Below are 24,036 nucleotides of genomic sequence, written 5' to 3' on the forward strand. Positions count from 1 at the left end.
TTATAATATTGCTGTATATAGCCAGAAGCCGCCCGCGTCCCGCCGAGTCGCCGTCTAGTGGCCAAGCGGTGGAACTGCACCCTTCGTTATATAAATACAGAAATAGTCTGTAGATAGTTCAATTAAGTTCTAATCATAACACTAAGCCACTTGTGGACTGGATTTCACCAACATGGACTACAACGTGTATATAAGTTAGTGATTCGTGGGTTATTAATAATTTGATAATAAAAGTAATATTTTCATAATTCATATTTCATATTCATAAAATCAATAACCTCTTCATCACAGTCATTCAGTAGCTTGACCCCCCCAGCAAGCAGAAATGCAACAGTACTCACGTAAAACTGCCAGGGCCAACAGCACTGCCAACAACACCAGGCACAGTGTCAACAGAATCCAGACTGCTGGCCCGTAGGAGTAAGACGAAGGGGGAGGCCCTGGGAAGAATTCAGTGATGAAATTACCAAGAGGATGGTGAATGCTTCAGCCCCATTAAACTGCAGCCATCTCTGTGGTGGATTGTTCCATAACTGCTTTTACCTTACAGCTCTGTTTTGCTGTTGCAGAGTCTCTGCACACAGGGCATAAGATGCCCAAAGTAAGAGAGTGAGAGATCACAGAATCATAGAATCAATGGTTATAAGAGACCTCAAAGATCATCAAGTCCAACCTGTCAACCAACACCTCAGGACTAACTAAACCATGCCTTCAAGTGCCATGTCCTATCCCCTCTTGAACCCCTCCAGGGATGGTGACTCCACCACCTCCCTGGGCAGCACATTCCAATGGCCAATCTTTCTGGGAAGAACTTTCTCCTCACCTCAAGCCTAAACTTCCCCTGGCACAGCTTGAGACTGTGTCCTCTTGTTCTGGTGCTGCTTGCCTGAGATGAGAGACCAATCCCCACCTGGCTACAACCTCCCTTCAGGGAGTTTTAGAGAGCAATAAGGTCTCCCCTGAGCCTCCTCTTCTCCAGGCTAAGCAACCCCAGCTCCCTCAGCCTCTCCTCACAGGGCTGTGCTCCAAACCCCTCCCCAGTCTCCCTGCCCTTCTCTGGACACATTCAAGTGTCTCAATGTCCTTCGTAAACTGAGGGGCCCAGAACTGGACACAGGACTCAAGCTGTGGCCTAACCAGTGCTGAGCACAGGGCACAATGACTTCCCTGCTCCTGCTGGCCACACTATTTCTAATGCAGGCCAGGATGCCATTGGCCTTCTTGGCCACCTGGGCACACTGCTGGCTCATGTTCAGCTGGCTGTCAATCAGCACCCCCAGGTCCCTTTCTGCCTGGCTGCTCTCAGCCACTCTGACCCCAGCTTGTAGCTCTGCATGGGGTTGTTGTGGCCAAAGTGCAGCACCCAGCACTTGGACTTGTTGAATGCCATCCTGTTGGACTCTGCCCATCTGTCCAGCTTGGCAAGGTCCCTCTGGAGAGATCACAGTGGCTCAGTGGAGAATGTAGACAGCTGTAGTCCTTTCAAAGGGCATAGGTGGTGGCAAGAAACATACTGAGAATGAAAGATTTTGCAAAACCTAGAAAGCTGATTACTCAAACCTAAAAACAAATATGCACTGTATGGTTGTGGCAGTTCATGTGTGGCCTCTGTCTCTGGTGGTCTGGTTAATTTGGGTGTTAGAGTAAATTCTTTTGCTACTTCAGGGTAGTTTGAGATTTCTAGCTAAGAGTTTACTGAGAATTTTCCTGTGATTAGGGTTATAGCCTAAAGGCAGAAGTGAGATCTCAATGAGGAGAAGAAGGAGCAATCTTTTCCTGAGCAGAAGAAATTTTGAGCATGTGAGTCACTCAAAAGAAACCCTGTTTGTAGAAGCTGGAAGGCTTAATATATTAATACCACAGGATCACAAAATGATTTGGGTTGGAAGGGGCCTTAAAGATCATCTAGTTCCAACCCTCTTGTGTGGGGGCACCTTCCCCTAGACCTTGTTGCTCCAGGCCTCATCCAACCTGGCCTTTAACATTCCCAGGGATGGGGCATCCACATTATCTGGGGAACCTGTTCCAGTGTCTCATAGTAAAGAACTTCTTTCTTACTTTGAATCTAAATCTACCTGCTTTCAGTTTAAAGCCATTATCCCTTGCCAACCACTATGTGCCCATGTAAAAAGTCCATCTCCAAGGAACTTCTAAGACCATAGAATCATAAAAGTGTTTTGGTTGGAAAAGATCTTCAAGAGTTTATTGAATCCACCTGTTGACCTAACACCCTCATGACCATTAAACCATGTCCAAAATGCCATGTCTATACTGCAGGAGGGAGAAAAAGCATTGAGTTTGTCAGGGAAGCACTAAATCAAAAACAAAGATTGAAGTTGTCACTGTATGGACTTTGTAGAGAAATTTAGTGTGTCAGGCTGAAGGAACAGGAATGGAAACTACACAGTGAGAAATCACTTCTGGTCAGCTTCTGTGGTGAAGCAATCATGGGCTGATGGACTCCTTGTACAAGACCTTGCTCTGTAAAGCTCAGCATGACGAATGTTCAGGTGGAAGAAGATTGACAGCAAATGTTGTCTTGAACTGGGACACAGTCACTGCTGTCTTATCTTCAACCTCCTGTTCACCATAAACCCCAGGTTCTTTCCAGCCTCCACAGCCAGCTTGCTTCCCATCTGTAGTACTGCCTGGTATTAGTCCAGCCTCTGTGTACAACTACTTGTGGGGCTTCATGGAGTTTCTGCTCAGCCAGTCCTCATGTTCCTCATTGTTTTTCTGTTTCAGAGGTCTACCACTTGGTAGCAGCAGCCACTGTCCCTAGTTTAGTATCAAGCTGGGGCTGTTCAGCCTGGAAGAGTCTGAGGGGGCATCTCATTAATGCTTGTCAATCTCTAAAGGACAAATGTCAGGAGGATGGAGCCAGACTGTTTTCAGTGGTGTCCAGTAACAGGACAAGAAGCAATGGACACTATTTAAAACAGGGTGTCTAAAATGTGTTCAGCCCTTTAACAGAGAGAGCTATTTCAAAGACCAGTGCCTTAATTCAGGCTTGAACTTCAGCAGTGAAATGAGTCCAGACAAAGCTGATTTAGTTCTAAGCTTGAATGTAAACAGATAAATAAAGTGGAATGGATCCACTATAAAAATTTGCTCAAGTTAACCTGAACATGAAGTTGAGACAAGTTGAGAATTATTTTGACCTTAGTTTAACACTTGGTAACATGACCTTAGTTTAACACTTAGTAATATGCTTTTCTGTGAAATCATAAGATCACTTTTTCAGACAACAGTAGTATGGAGGAACTGATCCCAAGGTCCCTCCAGCCGTGCTAGATGTAGCAGAAGCAGTGTGAGGTTAATGGAAGAAACTCTTTAGACACTGATTTAATTAAAACAGCCAAAGTTAAAGCCACCACTTGGTCTTTATTCATATAGCTACCCAGGAAATACGCTTTGCTCATGGGATCTCACTCTCAATACTACAAAATCTTTGTCTCATCTAAAAAGTCTAAAAAGTTCAGGCAGAAATGACAGCAGCAAAACTCAAGATACATTTACCTCTAGTATAACTTTTCTGATAGCAACAAAGCTAACAAAGAGCCCTTGAGCAGACCATCAAAAGTATTTCCAGTCCCCAAACCACCCCCTGATAACTTCATACATACTATACCTTTTTCCTTAGTGTCTTTACGCTCTCTGATATTATCCAGTTCATAGCTCTTTTCAAACTTCAGATTAGCATATGTGACTTCTTGTGTCATAGCTGGTAAACAGGAAAAGTGTCAGAAAAATAGGGTAGAAAAAGAGTGAGCATTTGCAGCTCGCACGCCAAGAAGCAATCCACCCCTCTGAGCGCTTTCCTTGCACTGGCAGACACAACAACCGCCGGCAGAGATACCAAGATACGTCCAAGCCTCCTCAATCACAGTGCTGCCAAGAAGTTGTTCCTCTTTCTCTTGCTGCTGTGTTCTCTTTCTTCCTCTTTATCTCAAATCTCCACTTCCTGAGTCACACCTATTTATATTTGCAGCCACTGTTGTAAAGCTCTTATCTTTTCATTAGAACTCTTATTCACTTGCATAGGCAGCATTTAATTCTTAATTGCATCAAGTTCAGGCTTGAAACACGGAACTGAATGAAATCTGTCCTACAGTTTTGAAGCTTTTAGTCTGGGCAGCTGTGTTCAGCAGCATATTTGTGCTCAAGCTTTAGTTTCTGGCTTCAAGTGTCACCATGGAAGATTTAGACTGGATATCAGGAAAATTTTGCTTACTGAAAGAGTGGTGGAGTCATGATTCCCAGAGGGGTTCAACAAATGTAGAGACATGGTACTTTGGGACACAGCTTAGTAGGCATGGTTGTGTTGAGTTAATGCTTGGACTTGATGATCTTAATGCTCTCTTCACACCAAAACAATCCCATGATTCTGTGAAAGGAGAATCAGGAGAACAGATGATCCGAGGCCTTTTGCAGCCTTCTGCGTGATGATTTTGGATATTTCTACAGTTGCCAAGCTGCCAATGTGTGTGACAAAAGCAGGAAGTCTGGAGATTACAGCACAATTTTTGCAATGCAGGAAAAATGAGAACTGGAACATAAATAGATCATGAGTACACATTACCATCTGTGTGATGGGGTGGAGCTTACACTATTCTATCCTAGAAGTGTAAAAAAGTGAGCAGGAAGTGGAATTTGGGACCTGCACGACTGAGACTTAGGCTTCCATTTTTCACTTTAATGAGAATTTGCCCAGACACAATTCTTTATATCAACACTAAAGTAAAAAAATAGCCAGTCTAAATGGACAAAAAAAAAGTAGATCATTGAAATCCTACATCAGATATGTAGATGGAGCATAAGAAAACAATACATTTCATACAAATCACTAAATGAAAAACACACAAGCTTTCCAGAAACCAAACTCTACCAACAATTCAACTTGGGCTATGTTGTGTTTGGTTGGTTTGTTTAGGTTTGGACTTTTGTTTGGTTCTTTCCCTTACAAATGTGCTTCCCTACAAATGTGTCATTGGTAGAACATAGTTATTTGTATTTGTAAATACCTAAAATGATCCAGCAACTTTGTGCTCTAAAATAATCCTAACCCCATGCAGTGCTACAGGCTGGGGTCAGAGTGGCTGGAGAGCAGCCAGGCAGAAAGGGACCTGGGGGTACGGGTTGACAGCCAACTGAACATGAGCCAGCAGTGTGCCCAGGTGGCCAAGAAGGCAAATGGCATCCTGGCCTGCATCAGGAACAGTGTGGCAAGCAGGAGCAGGGAAGTCATTGTGCCCTGTACTCAGCACTGGTTAGGCCACACCTTGAGTCCTGTGTCCAGTTCTGGGCCCCTCAGTTTAGGAAAGATGTTGAGATGCTGGAAGGTGTCCAGAGAAGGGCAACAAAGCTGGGGAGGGGTCTGGAGCACAGCCCTGTGAGGAGAGGCTGAGGGAGCTGGGGTTGCTTAGCCTGGAGAAGAGGAGGCTCAGGGGAGACCTTCTTGCTGTCTACAACTTCCTGAAGGGAGGTTGTAGCCAAGAGGGGGTTGGTCTCTTCTCCCAGGCAAGCAGCACCAGAACAAGAGAACACAGTCTCAAGTTGTGCCGGGGGAGGTTCAGGCTGGATGTTAGGAAGAAGTTCTTCATAGAGAGATTGGCCATGGGAATGTGCTGCCCGGGGAGGTGGTGGAGTCACCATCACTGCAGATGTTTAAGAGGAGACTGGATGAAGCATTTAATACCATGATTTCATTGATTAGATGGTGTTGGGTGATAGGTTGGACTTGATGATCTCTGTGGTCTTTTCCAACCTGGTTTAATTCTATTCTATTCTATTCTATTCTATTCTATTCTATTCTATTCTACTCTACAGCCTCTCTTATGCACTGAAATAAAGGATTTAGAATTTAAGACGAACTTGATTGACTTCATGGAGGAAAGCCCAACACCTCTGAACACTGTAGTGCTTTGACAAAAACATTATGAAGAATAACCATTGGTAGAATTACATCCTTTTAATTTATTAACTAAATCTAATATTTGACTATGATTCTAACAATCAGAAATTACAACTCTTTTAAGTACATGAGTTCTAAATTGGGGAGAGTAACAGAGATAGTAATCCTACTCATGGAATCATTAAGGTTGGAAAAGACCTCTAAGTTGAGCAAGTCCAACTGTCAACCCAAAACCACCATGAAAACTGAACTATGACCCCAAGTGCCGAGTCTAACCACTTATGGAACACCTCCAAGGATGGTGACTGCACCACTGTCCTGGGGAGCCTGTCCTATGCCTGACCACTCCTTCAGTAAATAAATGTTTCCTAATATCCAATATAAACCTTGAGGCCATTTCATCTCATCCAATCACTAGTTAGCAGGGAGAAGAGACAAACACTCACCTCACTCCAACCTCCTTTCAGGCCTCCTTTCTCCAGATTAAACAATCCCACTTCCTTCAGCTGTTCCTCACAAGACCTGTTCCTAAACTCCTTCACCCATCTGTTGCCCTTCTCTGGACCCAATTCAGCTCCTCAACATTCTTCTTGCAGTGAGTATTCCAAAACTGAACCCAGTACTGAAGATGTGGTCTCACCAGTGCTGAGTACAAAGGGACAATCACTTCCCTGCTCCTGCTGGTCACACTATTCCTGACACAGGCCAGGATGCAGTTGGCCTTCTTGGCCACCATCATGCATTATGGTTACTTGTCAACATAGAAATGCTTGGAAATTTATCAAGGAATGAGGAGAGAATGAGAGCATAAGAGGAAACAACCTCAAATGGCACAAGGGGAGGTGTAGATGAGGTATTACGAAACACTTCTGTACTGTAAGTAGTAAGGCATTGGGACAGGCTGCCAGGGAAGTGGTAGTCACAGTCCCGGGAGGTGTTCAAAACAACTACAGACATAGCACTCTGGGACATGGTTTAGTGGGCATGGTGGTGTTGGGTTGACAATGGACTTGATCTGAGAGGCCTTTTCCAACATTAATGATTCTAGGAGTCCATGAACAGGTAAAACAATCTCATTCAATCTTTTCCTACTAACATGTTTAAGATCTAATTTCCAGTGGAGAGCTCACTCACAAGGGATGGTGCCAGTGAGGACGATGTCAGCAACGGGAGGTGAGGACACAAAGGACAGGCTTTCCAATTGGTCCCTGCCACCCAGTGAGAGAGCTTCCTCCTGTTGCCCAGGTGAGCAAAGCACCAGAACCTGCCCCGGAGAGGACCTGAACCAGCAGCACACAGGCAGCAAGGGAAAGCAGCAGAGGTGTGCAAGGCAGGCTGGGCTCAGGAAGGCACAGCACACAGCCAGCCAGCAGCAGCATGTTGGGAGCAGAGGAGGACAGCACGGTGTCTGAGGAGGAGAGGGAGCCCGAGCTGACACTGGCCGGCAGCCTCCCTGGAGGCAGCCAAGAGAGAGCCCAAAGCAGCCGCTCCTCCCGCTCCTCCCGCCCCGGGCTGCTCTTCCCCGTGAGCCGCCCAGACGGGCAGCGGCGCAGGGGACGCTTTGCCGGGCGCTTGGCAGCCAGGGCCCTGTCTGTCCGGCCGCGGGGCTGCAGCGTGTGCCGCACAAGGCCCTGGCCGTGGCTGGCAGCATTGCCGAGCGCGGCAAGAAGCGGCGCAGCGCTGCGGCACACTTGCAGCTGGCGGCGCGGAAGAGCTCTCAGCTCCACGGGCTCCTGCAAGCAGCCATCTGCCGCAAGCACCACAGGGCTGTCCCCAAGAGCCGGCGGGTGGCCTCCCCCTCCAGAAAGAAGACAGCCGGCAGGAGCAAGGGATGCCCTGGGCAAAGAGCTGCAGCTGGCCGTGCCAGAGCTGCGCTCAAGGGAGCGGAGACCCAGGCTGGCAAGGCGAGGGCTGCCGTGCGGGCAAGGCTCTTGCCAAATCCGGCACTACGGGCGAGGGGAGCAAGACAAAAGCTTTGGCAGCTCCAGGTGTGACGCTGGGCATTTTGTGCCGTCGGTTGGGGTAGTGTCTCCTGGCTGGATGAGGGATCACAGCTGGACACAGGCAGAAGGCTCTGCAAAGGGAGACTGTAGAGAATCAGTCGATTGTCTTGGTTGGAAAAGACCCTCAAGAGTACTGAGTCCAAGCCTTGCAGAGCAGGCTGGCAACCTGCCTGGAGGTCTTGCTCCAGCTTGGGTTTGCAGTTGGTCTGAATGCAGCTGAGAGGGGAAGAAGGGGAAGAGGGATCACAGCTGGACACAGGCAGAAAGCTCTGCAAAGGGAGACTGTGGAGAATCAGTGTATTGTCAGTGACTGTTACTCATTTCACCCCACCTTTCCTGTTCATCATTCAGGTTCTCAGCTCCTTCGTTGCAGGGTTTCATAGAAACTCTGCCCGTGAAGCACTTTGGCTCAAGGAACAGCTACAAGTCCCTCACCTTTCCATCTTGTTCTACTAACATGTTTCAGACAGGGTTTCCAGTGGAGACAAAGGGAAAGACACACTCATCTCTTTCAGCCTCAGACACAAGACATGGAACAGAAAGACATCCCTAAGGCACTGGGAAATGGTCCCAGTGGCAGCACAAACTGCATGCTGCTGATGTAAATGACACTGAAATAAATACTGATATTGTGGGGAATCTATGAACCAAGCAGGAATTCCTTATTGATCCTCAGGACTCCAAATGCAACAAATTCACCTGCTGCCATCATTGTAACTTTAAGATCATCCATTAACAATTATCCCACAATTATCTAACTCTACCAAGCCTGTTGCTAAACTCTGTCCTTCAGTATCTCTTCAGGTAGGTCTGCTTTTGCTTAATCACAAGCTGTTTTTCCTAGCTATGGGGCAGGACTGGGGTGGAGGAGGGGAGGATGGATGCTGACTCTGAGGCCTGCAAAGTCCAGGCTCTGACATTGCTTTCACCCTCTCTGCCAAAGGCCCAGTAGTCTCCAGTGTCCTGTGTGACATGTGAAGAGCAGCAAGCTTGTTCCAGCAATGGGGTGACAGGAGGAAACAGGCATCTCCAAAGAAGCATTCCCAGGGGCACAGGGCACTGCAGCAGATACCTCAATGGTAGGACTGGGCTGTGAGCAGGGCATGTGGGCACAAATGAGCTTTGACAGAGCAAAGGGAGTCTCAGGGAGCATGTTCAGACCTGCCTTAAACAGCATCAGTCACCGTCAGAGCCTTCAAGCCATGTGAAGGGAGAGAAGATAGACACCAAGGGAGAAAGAAAGGAGTGCAGAGAGGAAAAAAGGTCTGCAATGGCACATGGGTGGTGATTAAGGGCAAAATGGGATGCTGACAGCACAGAGGGAGTTCTCAGCATGATAAAGCATGAGAGGGCAAAGTCCCACATCTGCCCGGACAAGACAGAGGAAGAGCTAGAGGCAGCGTCTGGGAAAAGCCCTCTGTCTCATGCCTTTCACACACACAAGTGAAATGGGGAACCTGTGGTCTCTCCAGAAGGCTGACCCTTGTTCCCTGACCATGCTTGCAATTCAGCAATCCCAGTAAACAACTCTTCTCACAGTAACAGATTAATGGATTCAGCATAATACCAGTGTGAGCTGAACTTTCCTTCTCAACAAGCTGCCATTCAAGCAGGTGTGAAGAAGCTTTGGTGCATGTGCCCACAAGCAGAAGGACCATAACTGTTACGCACACAAGAGAGGACAGGGCAGGAGGGCAGGGAGCCACAGTAAAAACCTGGAGCCTCCTTCCCCACCTGCATTTGCCATGGCAACGTTTCCATTCCTGTAGCAGCAAAAGCAGAGAGCTGCAGACCAGCTTGTGCTGGCTGCCCGTGGCCAAGGGCAGCAGAGGAGCAGAGACCACCCACCATCATCTGAACTTGTCTTGGGGACCCTGCACATCCAGCTCCTAACATTATTGCCTGCAGACATGGGAACACTGAGCAGAAGAACTCCTATCTGTTAGCAGCCTCCAGTGTGGCCCAAGTGGCAGCACAACCACTACCCTGGGACAGCACCCTGTGCCACTGACAGAAGCCCCAACACAGTTGTCATCATTGCAATGCTGACTCCTTCAAGATGCTCCCAGCAACACAGCACCCTCTGGCCAGGCAGAGCCTGGCACCATCACCCAAAGCACTGGGTAGGGCCATGAGACCCACACAGCAGGCCCAGACTCTGGCAGGATCTTCCCATTGAGGGACCTCAGCCACAGCCACCACTGCTGCTGCAGCACTTGTTGCCCAACTGCTGACTGATGAAAGTCTGGATTTCACCCTTGACTTCTGCCAAGTTCATTTCCATTCTCAGCCATTTCCTCATAGGTCCTTTCATCTACTTCTCCACCTACAGCTGCTCCCTGCAAGAGCCACTTGTCACTTCTTCCTCCCTTCCCTGTAGTGCTCTTCAACTGTGCTTTCCTTACCATCTCCCTGTTGTATACCCAGAGTAAAATCCCTCCTCAGACCCAAAATCTCAAACCCCACAGGTGGCTCCCAAGGACCAAAACAGAGATTTTTGCTGAGGAAACAGTGATTGACTGGAGGGAGATGGAGACAGGGCAAAAGCACCTGAGTGGGCAGCACACCTGAACTTAGCTGCAGTGTCCATACTTAGATGGCCCTGTAGACCTGGCCTTTGCTAACTGTGAAAGGTGAAGCTCCTGCAGTCCTGGTCTGGGATGGCAAACATCCTCTGTGACTTGAAGGAAGGTATGGAAAGAAAGGCAGCCACCTCCTGGGTACTTGGCCATAGGAGTCCTGAGGAACCCAACAACAGCATGGAGCTCAGGCTCACGTTTCCTGGCTGGAGGAAAACACGCTGCTGAGGACTTCAGCTCAGGAGGTCTTCAGCTCTCACATAATATCAAGAGAAACATGTGCTTATACACACCTTTCCTCACAGTGATCCCTTTGCTTGTGCCAGGGAGCCAGGGCTCATTGTGCAGCAGTCTGTAAAATGCAATGGGAAAACCTTGGATGACACTTGGAGTTGTTAGTGACAGTGCCTGCTCAGAGCAAGTTGTTCTCATGCGGTGTGCAGTGTGGGTAGAAAGGAGGTGACTTGAGCAGGACTTAGACTGCATGTGAGTGAGAAGCAAGAACATGAGAGTCAAGCAGCAGCATCCTCAGACAGGCAGCAAGAACTTACATGGGCACTAACTGACTTGGTGTTTGCCTCTAGTCTTGCTGAATCTGACCAGGGAGGAAGGACTTGAGAGAGACAAGCGGAAGGAGGCCCTGGGCATGAGCAGAAGCCCCAGCCCCTGAGCAAGGGGTCAGATAGCCATGCAGTTTTCTCCGGCCATGCTGCAGATGCAGTGACTGCAACCCACTGACACAGAGCAGAAGGGTGTAAGAGAGCCAGTCCAGGTCCCTGAGTCCAGACAGCTGCCACACTCCAGAGGGACAAGGCGTTCCTCAGCCTCACCCCGAGTGGCCCTCACTTATCTCAGGGCTTCTAAAGCCAGATGCAGTGACTGTCCAGCAGGATGGCTGCTTAGGTGCAAGAATAATTAGTTACTTTCAGTAAAAGAAATAACAATTAGCCATTTTTTGGTTTGGTATTTGGTAAGCTGTAGAGAGAAACAAGGACAAGTACATTTGGTGTAAAGCCAGAGAAGCTTTTAGCAAACCAACTATGAACCCAAAAGCCCATGAAAGTGCTGCAAGGGGGAGGCACATCCTCCAGGTCATAATGAGGGCATAGCAGAGGGGATGACAAATTGCCACACAGTGATCACAAGGCATCACAGCCAGCAGCACAGGCTCTGTAAGAGCACAGACTGTATCTCATGCCCAGCAAGAGATGCTCCTGCCTTGTCCAAGGAGGCTCCTCAGCCTCACCCAAGGCAAGTCCTGCCTCACCCCAAGGCAAGAATCTGCCCCACTGAGCACAACCCTCAGATGCCGTGATTCAGAGACGGGGCTCAGCCTCATTCAGGCCAGGTGTCCACTTTAGTATGCAAAATCTTTTCTTTATAAAAGCTAACACAACACAGAAGCAGTTTGTGATGGGTTACAGAAAATACATCACATGGATACCTCTATCTTATCAGGGTTTTAGCAAACATCAAAGTAAAATGAAGAAACCAGGGACTCTGTTACAACAGTCTGACAGGTGTATCACAGTATCACAGTATCACAGTATCACAGTGTAACTAAGGTTGGAAGAGACCCCAAGGATCATCACGTCCAACCTGTCTCGACAGACCTCACGACTAGACCATGGCACCAAGTGCCACGTCCAATCTCCCCTTGAACACCTCCAGGGACGGTGACTCCACCACCTCCCTGGGCAGCACATCCCAATGGCGAATGACTCTCAGTGCAGAACTTTCTCCTCACTTTGAGTCTAAACCTCCCCTGGCGCAGCTTGAGACTGTGTCCCCTTGTTCTGGTGCTGGTTGCCTGGGAGAAGAGACCAACCCCGTCCTATCTACAATCGCCTTTCAGGTAGTTGTAGAGGGCAATGAGGTCACCCCTGAGCCTCCTCTTCTCCAGGCTAAGCAATCCCAGCTCCCTCAGCCTCTCCTCATAGGGCTTATGCTCAAGGCCTCTCCCCAGCCTTGCTGCCCTTCTCTGGACACGGTCAAGTCTCTCAATGTCCTTCTTAAACTGAGGGGCCCAGAACTGGACACAGGACTCAAGGTGTGGCCTAACCAATGCCGAGTACAGGGGCACAATGACCTCCCTGCTCCTGCTGGCCACACTATTCCTAATGCAGGCCAGGATGCCATTGGCCCTCTTGGCCACCTGGGCACACTGCTGGCTCATGTTCAGGCGGGTGTCAATCAGCACCCCCAGGTCCCTCTCTGTTTGGCAGCTCTCAGGCACTCTGATCCCAGCCTGTAGCTCTGCATGGGGTTGCTGTGGCCAAAGTGCAGCACCCGGCACTTGGACTTGTTAAATGCCGTGCCATTAGACTCTGCCCGTCTGCCCAGTCGGTGTGAAGCCTTACACTTTCAGGACATAATAACCATTCGTAATCAGGTATCTGCGCTCCTCCAACTACACTGCTGCACCGCGTTCCCATAGCTCACAAGCCATCGAGGCTAACACTGTCTCCTCTTACCAGTCTAGCAGTGCTTGGAGCTCGGCTCTCCAAGTTTTAACCCTTCTTCAGCTCATTTTGCCTCATTGTCCAATCACCCAACCCAATCACACTCCTGTTGCAGGACCTACATCTTGCCTGCGGAAACTACTGGACACGTCCGCTCCATAGCTCTGTGGAAGGAGGGAGGCCACACAGAGCCTCAGGCTGTGTTTTCTCACCGACAGAAGAAATTACACAAAGCAACAACTAAATGCCCAGTGTTACCTGGTGTCCTTCCCTTTCTTTCCCAACAACTGGAATTGATGAAGGAATTTATTCTCCTACAGTTTGCAAGACTTTGCAGTGCTGTTACGGCTGGGTCCTGCTTATGACTGCCTGTGGCACAGACATCAGAGAAGTAATTCTGTCAGCGAAACAACCAGGAATCTCGTAAAGGAACAGGGACTCTGGATAGTCTCAGCATTGGCCTACTGCACTGCCACCTTCTGGTCCTAGAACCATGGAACACTAGAATCCATTTAGGGCTTAAGGGTCTTTTCCAACCAAAACGATTCTGTGATTCTCTGCATTCTCCCTCTGCAGAACTTTCTGAGAGGTGCTGAGGGTGAAAGTTTCTGGAAGAGCAAAGGGCTCCCAAGGCTCCTTCAGTGCCATTTCCAGGGAACAGGGGACATGGGACAGACAACAAATGCCCTGTAGTCCAGTTGTGTTTGCCTTTCCTGAAAGGGGAGGGCAGGAAAGCATTTGGGCTCCCCAGACACCCCCCCAGTTCCCACAGCTGCCTGCCCATGCAAAGGCCAGTGGACGAGGGCACACAGCTGCACACAGGCAGAAAGCTCTGCAAAGGGAGACTGTAGAGAATCAGTGTATTGTCTTGGTTGGAAAAGACCCTTAAGGTCATGGAGTCCAAGCCTTGTGGAGAAGGAGGGTGACAATCTGCCTGGAGGGCAACCTGCCTGGCGAGCTCCATTCCCGCCCACCCCAGCACCAGCCCGGTTCCGGCCCCATTGCAATTCCAGCCTCGCCTTCGCCAGCCTCACTGCCACCTCTGGCTTCATGCCCTCCAACCCGCACCACAACCCGGTTCCTGCCTCGGTACCAGCCCCGGCCCCAGCACCATCCTAGCTCGACGCCATGCTCAGCCCCATTCCCGGCTCCTCCCACCCCTACTCAGCCGTATCCCCAGCCCCATTCCCGCCGACCTCAGCCCAGGTCCCGAGCGCCGCCTACCACAGCACCACCTCGGCCCCATCCCAACTGCAGCGCCAGCTCCGCCCACCCCGGACCCCCTCCCACTCCCGCCCAGCCCAGCCCAGCCCCAGCCGCGCCCCAGTGCCAGCCCCGCGGTGCCCCAGTGCCAGCCCCGTGGTTTCCGGCTGGAGCTGCAGGTGCTGGGTCTGCAGCCTGTGGCGCCTCCCAGCGCTGGCCGAGACAAAGCGCTTCATGCCCGGGTTTCTGTGAAATCCTGCCGCCAACCAGCCGCGTCGCTTTCTCGTAGCAGTCTTCAGTGGAATGCCCTTGCCCATAGAAACCACAGAGCAACTTCCCTTATGGCATGTGTGCCCTTCGTTTCTCTTCCCATGGAGTTCCAGGGAAAACTAACTTCAGCCAAGACATATAGGATAGATACTTAACAGCCACAAGTCATGGCCGTGTGGAAATAAGCAGGAAAAGCGTGGTGAAATGACTAACAGTCACTGTCAGAAGCAGCTTTTCCTGCCTTCCCAGCGTCTCCGCTAGGGGGCATGCCCGATGGGAAGATCCCGCAGGAGGGTCTGTCCTTGTGTTTTTCACCGGAAAGGCAGGCAGTGTGCTCAGGCTGGTTCAGGCACATGAGGGCTCTCCAAGAGCCCGGGAAAGAATGATGTGGAGGATCTGGCTGCTGGGCTCTGCATGGGCAGGCAGCTGTGGGAACTGGGGTGGGTATCTGTGGTGAGCCCAAATTCTTTCCTGCCCTCCCCAGCTGGAGTGCAGGGCACTTGTCTGTCCCATGTTCCCCTTTGAGACAGCACAGAAGGAACCTCGGGGGCCCTATACTCTTTCAGAGACATTCACCCTCACAGCCTGAGTCCGTCCATGGAGATTCAGATCCCTTCTTCCTCTCTGGGATGATGGGAAGATCAACATCCTCCGTGCGTGAGATCGTTTCATAAATGTGGAGTGTGGCAATGCCAGTGATGAGCAGTGTGAGCAATCTGGCAGTGCAGGCCTAGAGCCTGACATGGTGGTAGGCCATGCTCAGCATAAGTGCAGAGCCAGCTATCGGTGTACCAAAACAGTGCTGTCTTGCAGCATGTGACTAAAACAAGACGCTGGTAGCTATAAACATAGCAAGTTATCTTGGGACAACAGGACATGCACCTGCATCAACAAACCTCGCGTGTCATCAGTAGTTGGACCAATAATCTATAACAGTGTGATGTGTGGTCACTCACAGGGAACCAATGAGTCCATGCCAATGAGGCACTCTGAGTTTATATCAGTTGTGGAAGTTCTCTTGCTATGCACTTCTGCCTGTCCTATCCCTTCTCCTTCCATGCTTTACTTTACTGTGCTATACTCTCACCATAGGCCTGCGCCATAGGCCTGCAATACTGGAACAATAAAGGATCAATACCCGATCATATTGGTCAGCTGTATTGATTCCAATCATCTCCGCTGCCGAAATCTGGCGCCCAATGTGTGTCTTGGGATCCTTGGGCTACGATGCTGCACGACTCAGCACCAAAAGCGATACGGAAAGCTGGCCGAAAGCACTGCCCCGGTGCTGAAAAATTAGCAGCGCGTGCTCGAAAAGGAAGTGAATCTCGCCTGGATCCAGCGAGCGGCCGGGGGGGGGCAAGGGGAAGCACTCCGCGAAACAGAAGAGGCTGTGCTAAACGCCCTCCAACTTATTCACTCCGTGAGAGGATCAATAGCCGATCATATTGCTCAGCTGTATTGATTCCAATCATCTCCGCCGCCGAAAGCGGAGTGTTAGCAAATAGGTGTGCCACTAGCACTCAATTTTATGTTTGGCTTCTCTATTAATGAAAAGTTCTTGTTGTTTTCCAATTTCCCCAGAATTCTAACCACTGATATGATCTGGTTTTTATTGCCTTAAACAGCAGTAGCATAGATACTTGAGTGTCAGCATTTCCCAGATCCATTGGATTCCATTTTCCTGACTTTCTTTAGCATATTGGAAACTAGAAATCACAAAATCACAGAAAGCCTCTGGATGGAAGAGGCCTCAGAGATCATCCAGTCCAACCTTTGACCCAGCACTGAAGGGTCAACACTAAACCATGTCCCTAAGCGCCAGGTCCACACGCTGCTTAAACACCTCCAGGGACAGCGACTCCACCACTGCCCAGACCATTCCAACGTCTGATAACCCTCTCTGTGAAGAACTGTCTCCTAGCATCCAGCCTGAACCTCCCCTGGTGCAGCTTGAAACCATTTCTTCTAGTCTTGCTGCTTGTCACCAAGGAGAAGAAGCTAGCCTCCTCCACACCCCAGACTCACTTCAGGTCGTTGTAAAGAGCAATGAGATCTCCCCTCAGCCTCCTCTTCTCCAGACTGAAAACTCCATCTCCCTCAGATGCTCCTCATAGATCATGTGCTCCAGGGACTTCAAAGCCTCCTTGCCCTGTGTGGTGGTTTGAAAGGAAAGGCTCTGCTTTCCCTCCCCCACTGAGAAAGAGACCACGGCTAAACCCAGTCGGAGAAATGAGAGTATATTTTACAAGGAAACAGATTAGATGTAACACAACAAATACAGGGATTTTACAGTATATACAGGAATATACAGCAAATAAACTCAACCAGAAACCAGACCCCCCACAGAGGGGGCTTCCCCCTGTGGCCTCTTCACCCCCCTACCTCCCTTCCCCCCCAAAGAGGTAGAAGACGAGAAGAAAGGGGAGTTAGTACAGCAAGCGGAGGCCTATGCACAGGGAGTTAGTTCTTATCTTTTGGCAAGAAGCCCAGAAGCAGATCCAGCCGAAAGGGACAGCAAAGAAAGGAAGACTGAGAGGAAGTTCCCAGCTCCCCCGGGTCCAATCTGACCTCCCACAATCCTTGGCCAATGAAGTTCGTTTAGAATACCAAAATATTTTACAAACATTTAGCCAGTGTGCCCCTTTCTTAAAGGCACAGCCTCAAACGGCCACACCCTGCTCTGAACACATTCCAGAACCTCAGCATTCCTCTTGTAGTGAGGGGCCCGGAACTGAGCAGATAATCTACCTTTAACATTAATAGCAAACATCCCCCATGTCCTATGATTCAAACAGCCTGGGTAAGAGACCAAATATTGACATGTTCCAGCAACTCAACATCTTTCCTAAACCAAGGGGCCTTGGGAAGGTATGGCTCTGCAGCTTGGCTTTTACACCAGCTCTCATGGAACTGAGAGGAGCTTTAGATTGGATATTACAAAAAATTTCTTTGCCAGATGGGTTGTCAAGCACTGGAACAGGCTACCCAGGGAAGGGTGGAGCACAACCCTGGAGATGCTCAAAAGATATGTAGATGTGGTGCTGAGGGCCATGGTTTGGGGGTGGACATGATATCGTTATGTTTATGGCTGAACTTGATGGCCCCTCAGGTTAGGAAAGATGTTGAGTTGCTGGAAGGTGTCCAGAGAAGGGTAACGAAGCTGGGGAGGGGTCTGGAGCACAGCCCTGTGAGGAGGGGCTGAGAGAGCTGGGGTTGCTTAGCCTGGAGAAGAGGATGCTCAGGGGAGACCTTCTTGCTCTCTGCAACTCCATGAAGGGAGGTTGTAGCCAGGTGGGGGTTGGTCTCTTCTCCCAGGCAACCAACAGAACAAGAGGATCCTCCACATCATTCTTTCCCTGGCTCTTGGAGAGCCCTCATGTGCCTGAACCAGCCTGAGCACACTGCCTGCCTTTCAGGTGAAAAACACAAGGACAGACCCTCCTGCGGGATCTTCCCATCGGGCATGCCCCCTAGCGGAGACGCTGGGAAGGCAGGAAAAGCTGCTTCTGACAGTGACTGTTAGTCATTTCACCACGCTTTTCCTGCTTATTTCCACACGGCCACGACTTGTGGCTGTTAAGTATCTATCCTATATGTCTTGGCTGAAGTTAGTTTTCCCTGGAACTCCATGGGAAGAGAAACGAAGGGCACACATGCCATAAGGGAAGTTGCTCTGTGGTTTCTATGGGCAAGGGCATTCCACTGAAGACTGCTACGAGAAAGCGACGCGGCTGGTTGGCGGCAGGATTTCACAGAAACCCGGGCATGAAGCGCTTTGTCTCGGCCAGCGCTGGGAGGCGCCACGGGCTGCAGACCCAGCACCTGCAGCTCCAGCCGGAAACCACGGGGCTGGCACTGGGGCACCGCGGGGCTGGCTGTGGGGCGCGGCTGGGGCTGGGCTGGGCTGGGCGGGAGGTCGGCGGGAATGGGGCTGGGGATACGGCTGAGTAGGGGTGGGAGGAGCCGGGAATGGGGCTGAGCATGGCGTCGAGCTAGGATGGTGCTGGGGCCGGGGCTGGTACCGAGGCAGGAACCGGGTTGTGGTGCGGGTTGGAGGGCATGAAGCCAGAGGTGGCAGTGAGGCTGGCGAAGGCGAGGCTGGAATTGCAATGGGGCCGGAACCGGGCTGGTGCTGGGGTGGGCGGGAATGGAGCTCGCCAGGCAGGTTGCCCTCCAGGCAGATTGTCACCCTCCTTCTCCACAAGGCTTGGACTCCATGACCTTAAGGGTCTTTTCCAACCAAGACAATACACTGATTCTCTACAGTCTCCCTTTGCAGAGCTTTCTGCCTGTGTGCAGCTGTGTGCCCTCGTCCACTGGCCTTTGCATGGGCAGGCAGCTGTGGGAACTGGGGGGGTGTCTGGGGAGCCCAAATGCTTTCCTGCCCTCCCCCTTCAGGAAAGGCAAACACAACTGGACTACAGGGCATTTGTTGTCTGCCCCATGTCCCCTGTTCCCTGGAAATGGCACAGAAGGAGCCTTGGGAGCCCTTTGCTCTTCCAGAAACTTTCACCCTCAGCACCTCTCACAGTCTGCACCTGTCCCTTTGGGTCAGACCCCTTCTTCCCCTCTCAGCTGCATTCAGACCAACTGCAAACCCAAGCTGGAGCAAGACCTCCAGGCAGGTTGCCAGCCTGCTCTGCAAGGCTTGGACTCAGTAATCTTGAGGGTCTTTTCCAACCAAGACAATACACTGATTCTCTACAGTCTTCCTTTGCAGAGCTTTCTGCCTGTGTCCAGCTGTGATCCCTCATCCAGCCAGGAGACACTACCCCAACCTACTGCTGCCTGTGTGCTGCTGGTTCAGGTCCTCTCCTGGGCAGGTCCTGGTGCTTTGCTCACCTGGACAACAGGAGGAAGCTCTCTCACTGGGTGGCAGGGACCAATTGGAAAGCCTCTCCTTTGTGTCCTCACCTCCCGTTGCTGACATCATCGTCACTTATTTGCACTGGAAATTATATTTCAACATGTTAGTAGAACCATATAGGATGAAAAGCATGTTTTATCTGTTCTTAGAGAATCATTGCTCTCTCCAACTCCCTGAAGGGAGATTGGAGCCAGGTGGGGGTTGGTCTCTTCTGCCAGGCAAGCAGCACCAGAACAAGAGGACACAGTCTCAAGCTGTGCCAGGGGAGGTTCAGGCTGGATGTTAGGAAGAAGTTCTTCCCAGCAAGAGAGATTGGCCACTGGAATGTGCTGCCCAGGGAGGTGGTGGAGTCACCATCCCTGGAGTTGTTTAGGAAGAGCCTGGATGAGGCACTTGGTGCCATGGTTTAGTTGATCAGATGGTGTTGGGTGAGAGTTTGGACTTGATGGTGTCAAAGGTCTTTTCCAACCTGGTTAATTCTATTCTATTCTATTCTATTCTATTCTATTCTATTCTATTCAGGTTGGGAAGACCTCTCAGATCATCAAGTACAACCATAAACCAAACACCACTATGCCCACTAAGCCATGTCTCAGAGTCCTATGTCCTGACTGCACAAAGGCACAAAGCTGGACACAGGCAGAAAGTTCTGCAGAGGGAGAATGCAGGGAATCACAGAATCGTTTTGGTTGGAAAAGACCCTTAAGCCCTAAATGGATTCTAGTGTTCCATGGTTCTAGGACCAGAAGGTGGCAGTGCAGTAGGTCAATGCTGAGACTGTCCAGAGTCCCTGTTCCTTTACGAGATTCCTGGTTGTTTCGCTGACAGAATTACTTCTCTGATGTCTGTGCCACAGGCAGTCATAAGCAGGACCCAGCCGTAACAGCACTGCAAAGTCTTGCAAACTGTAGGAGAATAAATTCCTTCATCAATTCCAGTTGTTGGGAAAGAAAGGGAAGGACACCAGGTAACACTGGGCATTTAGTTGTTGCTTTGTGTAATTTCCTCTGTCGGTGAGAAAACACAGCCTGAGGCTCTGTGTGGCCTCCCTCCTTCCACAGAGCTATGGAGCGGACGTGTCCAGTAGTTTCCGCAGGCAAGATGTAGGTCCTGCAACAGGAGTGTGATTGGGTTGGGTGATTGGACAATGAGGCAAAATGAGCTGAAGAAGGGTTAAAACTTGGAGAGCCGAGCTCCAAGCACTGCTAGACTGGTAAGAGGAGACAGTGTTAGCCTCGATGGCTTGTGAGCTATGGGAACGCGGTGCAGCAGTGTAGTTGGAGGAGCGCAGATACCTGATTACGAATGGTTATTATGTCCTGAAAGTGTAAGGCTTCACACCGACTGGGCAGACGGGCAGAGTCTAATGGCACGGCATTTAACAAGTCCAAGTGCCGGGTGCTGCACTTTGGCCACAGCAACCCCATGCAGAGCTACAGGCTGGGGTCAGAGTGGCTGAGAGCTGCCAAACAGAGAGGAACCTGGGGGTGCTGATTGACAGCCGCCTGAACATGAGCCAGCAGTGTGCCCAGGTGGCCAAGAGGGCCAATGGCATCCTGGCCTGCATTAGGAATAGTGTGGCCAGCAGGAGCAGGGAGGTCATTGTGCCCCTGTACTCGGCATTGGTTAGGCCACACCTTGAGTCCTGTGTCCAGTTCTGGGCCCCTCAGTTTAAGAAGGACATTGAGAGACTTGAAGGTGTCCAGGGAAGGGCAACAAGGCTGGGGAGAGGCCTTGAGCACAGCCCTGTGAGGAGAGGCTGAGGGAGCTGGGGTTGCTTAGCCTGGAGAAGAGAAGGATCAGGGGTGACCTCATTGCCCTCTACAACTACCTGAAAGGTGGTTGTAGACAGGAGGGGGCTGGTCTCTTCTCCCAGGCAACCAGCACCAGAACAAGGGGACACAGTCTCAAGCTGCGCCAGGGGAGGTTTAGACTCGAAGTGAGGAGAAAGTTCTTCACCGAGCGAGTCGTTCGTCATCGGGATGTGCTGCCCAGGGAGGTGGTGGAGTCACCGTCCCTGGAGGTGTTCAAGGGGAGATTGGACGTGGCACTTGGTGCCATGGTCTAGTCGTGAGGTCTGTTGGGACAGGTTGGACGTGATGCTCCTTGGGGTCTCTTCCAACCTTAGTTACACTGTGATACTGTGATACTGTGATACACCTGTCAGACTGTTGTAACAGAGTCTCTGGTTTCTTCATTTTACTTTGATGTTTGCTAAAACCCTGATAAGATAGAGGTATCCATGTGATGTATTTTCTGTAACCCATCACAAACTGCTTCTGTGTTGTGTTAGCTTTTATAAAGAAAAGATTTTGCATACTAAAGTGGACACCTGGCCTGAATGAGGCTGAGCCCCGTCTCTGAATCACGGCATCTGAGGGTTGTGCTCAGTGGGGCAGATTCTTGCCTTGGGGTGAGGCAGGACTTGCCTTGGGTGAGGCTGAGGAGCCTCCTTGGACAAGGCAGGAGCATCTCTTGCTGGGCATGAGATACAGTCTGTGCTCTTACAGAGCCTGTGCTGCTGGCTGTGATGCCTTGTGATCACTGTGTGGCAATTTGTCATCCCCTCTGCTATGCCCTCATTATGACCTGGAGGATGTGCCTCCCCCTTGCAGCACTTTCATGGGCTTTTGGGTTCATAGTTGGTTTGCTAAAAGCTTCTCTGGCTTTACACCTGCCCTTTTTTGTGGTCCCTCTGAGGTTGGGCACTACTACTGTGAAATCCTTTTTGTCTTAAAGCTGACTTGCACTGGCACTAGTGTCTGTGAAGCCCTGATATTTGAAGCTTGTGTGTGCTTCCTCCCCTTCCCTTTAGACTTAATCCTGATTTCGTACCTGCACATCATGGCCACCATGCTGCCCATCTGCTGAGAACCAGGATGGTACAAAAGCTTCTCAGCGTGCAACTGCCTCCTAACTGGGGTTGCTCTGTTCAATGGAAATGCCATCTCTGTGTGCATGGTGCCTGGAGCAGTAATTCCTCTGAGGTGGTGTTTTCCCTTTTCTACAGTCTCCTCAGTCCCACTTTGAAATCCCTGATCTAGAGTGTGAGGAAGAAGCTCCAGAAAAGGAACAGAGACTTTCATTCTGCATAGTTGAGCCTCTAGGCTTTCACCTGTCCCTTGTCTTTCTGCTGTGTCTTCTTGAGCTTTCTGGGCATTTCTGACTGAATGTGAAGTGTTTAAAGCATAACACAAGATAGTATCCAAATGTACTTGTCCTTGTTTCTCTCTACAGCTTAGCAAATACCAAACCTAAGCAGCAATCCTGCTGGACACTCACTGCATCTGGCTTTAGAAGCCCTGAGATAAGTGAGGGCCACTCGGGGTGAGGCTGAGGAACGCCTTGTCCCTCTGGAGTGTGGCAGCTGTCTGGACTCAGGGACCTGGACTGGCTCTCTTACACCCTTCTGCTCTGTGTCAGTGGGTTGCAGTCACTGCATCTGCAGCATGGCCGGAGAAAACTGCATGGCTATCTGACCCCTTGCTCAGGGGCTGGGGCTTCTGCTCATGCCCAGGGCCTCCTTCCGCTTGTCTCTCTCAAGTCCTTCCTCCCTGGTCAGATTCAGCAAGACTAGAGGCAAACACCATGTCAGTTGGTGCCCATGTAAGTTCTTGCTGCCTGTCTGAGGATGCTGCTGCTTGACTCTCATGTTCTTGCTTCTCACTCACATGCAGTCTAAGTCCTGCTCAAGTCACCTCCTTTCTACCCACACTGCACACCGCATGAGAACAACTTGCTCTGAGCAGGCACTGTCACTAACAACTCCAAGTGTCATCCAAGGTTTTCCCATTGCATTTTACAGACTGCTGCACAATGAGCCCTGGCTCCCTGGCACAAGCAAAGGGATCACTGTGAGGAAAGGTGTGTATAAGCACATGTTTCTCTTGATATTATGTGAGAGCTGAAGACCTCCTGAGCTGAAGTCCTCAGCAGCGTGTTTTCCTCCAGCCAGGAAACGTGAGCCTGAGCTCCATGCTGTTGTTGGGTTCCTCAGGACTCCTATGGCCAAGTACCCAGGAGGTGGCTGCCTTTCTTTCCATACCTTCCTTCAAGTCACAGAGGATGTTTGCCATCCCAGACCAGGACTGCAGGAGCTTCACCTTTCACAGTTAGCAAAGGCCAGGTCTACAGGGCCATCTAAGTATGGACACTGCAGCTAAGTTCAGGTGTGCTGCCCACTCAGGTGCTTTTGCCCTGTCTCCATCTCCTTCCAGTCAATCACTGTTTCCTCAGCAAAAATCTCTGTTTTGGTCCTTGGGAGCCACCTGTGGGGTTTGAGATTTTGGGTCTGAGGAGGGATTTTACTCTGGGTATACAACAGGGAGATGGTAAGGAAAGCACAGTTGAAGAGCACTACAGGGAAGGGAGGAAGAAGTGACAAGTGGCTCTTGCAGGGAGCAGCTGTAGGTGGAGAAGTAGATGAAAGGACCTATGAGGAAATGGCTGAGAATGGAAATGAACTTGGCAGAAGTCAAGGGTGAAATCCAGACTTTCATCAGTCAGCAGTTGGGCAACAAGTGCTGCAGCAGCAGTGGTGGCTGTGGCTGAGGTCCCTCAATGGGAAGATCCTGCCAGAGTCTGGGCCTACTGTGTGGGTCTCATGGCCCTACCCAGTGCTTTGGGTGATGGTGCCAGGCTCTGCCTGGCCAGAGGGTGCTGTGTTGCTGGGAGCATCTTGAAGGAGTCAGCATTGCAATGATGACAACTGTGTTGGGGCTTCTGTCAGTGGCAT

At 50.4% G+C, this 24,036-nt stretch overlaps 1 protein-coding gene across 1 annotated transcript; it reads left to right on the top strand.

The window, feature by feature from the left end:
* Positions 1 to 21,642: 21,642 nt before the first annotated feature.
* LOC128897392 (olfactory receptor 2A1/2A42-like) lies at positions 21,643 to 22,396 on the top strand. Its single transcript, XM_054163912.1, is given in 3 exon segments — positions 21,643 to 21,981; positions 21,984 to 22,269; positions 22,272 to 22,396. Coding segments are annotated over 3 exon segments (750 nt in total).
* The last annotated feature ends 1,640 nt before the right edge of the window (positions 22,397 to 24,036 follow it).

Source organism: Dryobates pubescens, chromosome 8 (genome assembly GCF_014839835.1).
Source record: "Dryobates pubescens isolate bDryPub1 chromosome 8, bDryPub1.pri, whole genome shotgun sequence".
Classification (NCBI taxonomy): Eukaryota; Metazoa; Chordata; class Aves; order Piciformes; family Picidae; genus Dryobates; species Dryobates pubescens.